Source organism: Nannospalax galili, unplaced genomic scaffold, assembly GCF_000622305.1.
Source record: "Nannospalax galili isolate Female #2095 unplaced genomic scaffold, S.galili_v1.0 scaffold4918, whole genome shotgun sequence".
Lineage (NCBI taxonomy): Eukaryota > Metazoa > Chordata > Mammalia > Rodentia > Spalacidae > Nannospalax > Nannospalax galili.
Window position 1 is genome coordinate 7,895 of NW_008341214.1, and position 4,480 is coordinate 12,374.

At 42.7% G+C, this 4,480-nt stretch overlaps 1 protein-coding gene across 1 annotated transcript in view; it reads left to right on the forward strand.

The window, feature by feature from the left end:
• The window catches only part of LOC103737034 (ATP-binding cassette sub-family G member 3-like), a gene marked incomplete at both ends in the record, with an annotated part of 15,881 nt that overhangs the window by 2,274 nt on the left and 9,127 nt on the right, over positions 1 to 4,480 (forward strand). Inside the window, one exon of the mRNA XM_008836715.2 lies at positions 4,229 to 4,288. Coding sequence (XP_008834937.2) covers positions 4,229 to 4,288 — 60 coding nt within the window. The remainder of the gene's footprint in view (positions 1 to 4,228; positions 4,289 to 4,480) is intronic.

The following is a 4,480-nucleotide window of genomic DNA, read 5'->3' on the forward strand; positions in this document are numbered from 1 at the left end:
TATAGTCCAGAGGACCCAGCAACTTCCGGAACTAGACGTAGAACTTGATCTCATCCGTGGGGTGCCCGTTCTGCAGGTGTGAAGAATGGAAGAGTCGTGGGGTCATGGGTTTATACCAAGGTTTTGAGAAAAGCCTTAGAGACCGGGCAGTGTGCAGCGGGGTTGTATTCCTTGTCGGGAGCCAATGAGCCAACTACAAGTGAAGCTCTGAGAGAGAAGCCTAAGTAGCAGTGGAGCCTCAGAATTCTGTGGATGTCAGGAATGTGGGGCTGGTCTGCTCTTCGTCTGACCTTCAGTCAGAGTCTCTGTTCTTGTGCTCCTCTACCCAGAACTTCATCATGTTCCTCCTAAGAGACGGGCAGGGCAAATTTAGTAAACATGATTGCCACATTGTTTCAATCTGAAATAACAAATGGGATGTAGCTAAGTTTTATTTCGTTCAAAATATGTGTTTTTTAGTTTGAATATTCACTACCCTAATCATCCATTCAGTTTCCTGAACTGTACCTTGTATTTGTGCTATGCCTGTACATCTATAAAGAACGTCCCTACTGGACGGATGCCTTCCAATTCGAAGGGAGAATTTTCTTTTCTAATTATCAGGGAAGGAGATCATCTGTCTTGTGTGTGTGTTTTTTGTGTTTTATTTTGATTAGGATGTGTTTTGAGTATTAAGCCTATGATGCTTTCCTATCCTCTGGAGTGTTTTGTTCTAATCATTGAGTTTATACTTAAAGCACTGTAGTGGTTTGAATGAGAAAGGACCCATAGGCTCAGGTATTTGAACACTTGGTGTGGTGACCCTGGGGAGGTTATGGGAAGGTGCAGCTTTGCTGGAGGAAGTCCCTCACTGGGGGTAGACTTTGAGGCTTTATAGCATTGCCCTGCTTCTCGATCACCCTCTCAGTTCTCTGTGTGAGGTTGGAGATGTGGCAGCTCAGCTTCCTGCCGCACAGCCATGCCTGCTGCCTGCTGCTGTGCTTCCCAGCCACTGTGGACTCCCTCTCTGGAACTGTAAGCCAAAAATAAACTTCTTATTACATGCTGCTTTTATTCATGATATTTTAACAGAGCAGCAGAAAATAGCTAATATAGAAATTGATACACAAAGTAGGTTGTTGTGAAAGTACTGACCGTGTTTTTCAGAGGAATGGGGAAGACTTTGGAAAAGTGTTTGAATGCTGGAAGCAGAGCTTAATGCTCCATTCTAATAGCCTGTACGACAGTAGTGCTGAGCATAATGTGGGTGGTAGCAGTCCTAATCATGAGACTTCAGAAGAGACTCAGTCTCCATCAGCAAGAAACTGAGTTAGAGGCCATTTGTTTGATATTTCGACAAAGAATCTGGCTGTTTTCTGCCCATGTCAAGAAATTACATGAGGCTGAATTAAAAAGCAATGGACTATTTTCAGGGTTGGAGGAAATTTCAAGACAGCATAATATTGAGCTTGTAATATGGCTGTTCCTAATAACTCTTGTGCAGATATGCAGTGAAAAATAACAAGTGGGACAGAATGAAGTACAAAATGTGCAGTTTGGAGTTGTGGATTCTTCCACCTCTGTTTCAGAGCGCCACTGAGACCAGGCAGCAAGTGGGAAGTGAGTCCTTGCACGTTTATAAGGGGCAATTAAAGAAGCAATTAAAGTGAATCCTGGGTTGCTGTGAATATCCCAAGACATTGGAGATGCCAGAACTATGAGACATCTGCCAAGATAGCTGCCTATAGAGAGTGGAACCAGCCGAAGAGCGAGATAAATGTTACAGGCAGCACAGCTGGAGGAGTTGACTAAACCCTTGAAACTAAAGTCCCAGACATTTGATATGGAGCTGTAGGATTTGATGTTTGCCCTGCTTGGTTTTAGTCTTGCTTTGGTGCAGTGCTTTCTCACTATAGCCCCATTCCTTCCTTTTGCAATGGAAATGTCAATGTGTAATTTGTTTTTTATTGTACAGGGGTCACAATTAAGAGATTGCTTTGAGTCTCAAAGGATACCTTGCACTTGAATAGAGTTGAAACAAAGACTGTAGGGACTTTTAAAGTGAAACTGAGTGCATTTTGTATCTTGAGATAGTCATGAGCCTATGGAGGCAGGAAGTAGAAGGTGGTGGTTTGAATGAGAAATGTCCCCTACAGGCCTAGGTAGTTGGACAATTGGTCCCCATTTAGTGGTGCTGTTTGGGGAGGTCATGGAGAGGTACAGCTTTGCTGGATGCAGTTCATAACTGAAGGTGGACTCTGAGGATTATTTACAGGGGTCACAATTAAGAGATTGGTTTGAGTCTCAAAAGATACCTTGCACTTGAATAGAGTTGAAACAAAGACTGTAGGGACTTTTAAAGTGAAACTGAGTGCATTTTGTATCTTGAGATAGTCATGAGCCTATGGAGGCAGGAAGTAGAAGGTGGTGGTTTGAATGAGAAATGTCCCCTACAGGCCTAGGTAGTTGGACAATTGGTCCCCATTTAGTGGTGCTGTTTGGGGAGGTCATGGAGAGGTACAGCTTTGCTGGATGCATTTCATAAATGAAGGTGGACTCTGAGGATTATTGACTCACCCACTTGCAGTTCATTCTCTCTGCTTTATGTTTGTATCTGAAGGTGTGAAAGCTCAGCTTCCTGCTCTGGCCCCATGCTTTCCACTTCCTGCCATGCGTCCCTGCCATTATGGACCCCTGCTAAAATCTTCAGCCAAATAAACTCTCTCATAGGTTGCTTTTGGTCAAGGCATTTCGTCACAGCTACATAAAAATAATACAGGAGTATTGACTTTGGTTTGATTCGATTTTATAAATAAGAATTCTACAACTGATATCCTATGATCAGTGATTTACTGTGTAGACACTGACCAGGTAGGAAGCAAGGTGATATGAGGATACTGAGCATCAAATGTTAGTAAGATGCTGTTATATACCCCACACTGAGGTAAAAGCCATATGTATAATGGGGAGTCTTCATGAGAATCTGCTCCTTCAAGGAATATTGAACATTAGTTGCCCATTTTCCCCAAAGGACAAGTGGTTTAAGTACAAATGAAAGGCCTTTTGTGAGATGTGAGGTTTGTTCTGATGGGTTCCCAGAAGCACCTGGCATCCTTTGCACATGATTTCTATTCAACATCTCTTTTATTTTCCTTTGAGTTTCTGCTAATTTTCTGTCCACACTGTTCTTCAATGTCTATTTTTATTGAATTTTTGTACATTTGATACAAAACTTCTAATCATCTTTATGCGCTCTTCCCATCTGTACCCCCCTATAACCCCACCACCACCAGATTTCATGAATTCTGTCATATATCTTAAGCTCTATCAGGTCAAGTGAGTGTACCCAGGCTGCCCTCAGTGCAAATTCATCCACTGGGCTTTGGTCAGCCTATATAAAGTCTCTCCCTTAAAGAAGATCCTCTCTCCCTCACCCAGCTGCCAATACTTCTTCGGATAAGGTTGGGGCCTGCCGCCCATATTCCCAGTTCTGTGCTGGGTTTTTGTTTGTTCAAGTATGGATGGGCTTCTCACATGCTGTCACCATTGCTGTAAGTTCATATAAGCAAGGTTTCTGACCCTGGAAGTCTCTTTCCTTATGGTCCTGCACTTCCTCCCTGAGTCCTACAATCTTTCCTCCCTCTTTTCCATAATGGTCTCTGAACACTAGTTGGGTGCAGGACCATAAGGAAAGAGTCCTGTCTAGGGACCCACATTCTGCAATCTCATACTCTGCACTTTGGCCACTTGTGGCCCTTTCTGTTCAACGTCCTCTGTTTCATGAGGAAGATTCACTGAAAAGAGTTGAGATCTGCATTATTATTCTCTCTGACCCTTGTTCCACTATGTTTCAAGAGCCTTAGGTGTAGAGGATCCACTGTAGATGTGTCCCTTAGGGTTGAGTATCTCACAGACACTTATTCTCAGTGTGTGACCAGTTGTGGAACTCTGTAATATCAGTTGCAAAAGAAGCTTATTTGATAAGTGGTGCCTGGCATACTTGTCTGGAAATATAAGGATCCACATTTAACATATACATTTGTCTAGGGATGTGACAGCCTTAGGGTTTTCTCTAAGATCTATGACCTCTCCAGCCATGTGTATTTGTCTGTGTTTACTGTGTCACACTTGAATTTCCTCCCATTGAGTGGCTTTTAAGTCCGTTTAAGTAGGTGAAATTCAATGAGACTTCAGTGAGCATATGGAATGTGGACCCTGAGTTAATATCAGTATGTTTTTGTGTTTACAGTGGGCTCATGAAACCTGGTCTCAATGCCATTATGGGACCTGAAGATGGAAGCAGGTCCTTGTGAGTATGACAGGAACTATATGTAAAATGTATGTAAACCTTTAGTGTCCAGTTTGTGTGCTTTAAAAAATCACCCAAGAGTCACTTGTTAAGGTGTTGTTTAAGCAATTGAGTGTGTGCATGTCTAGTCTGGAGTGTGGATAATATGCAGTTTGGATACATTTTAGTTTGCTTCCAAGGCCTAGGGCATCT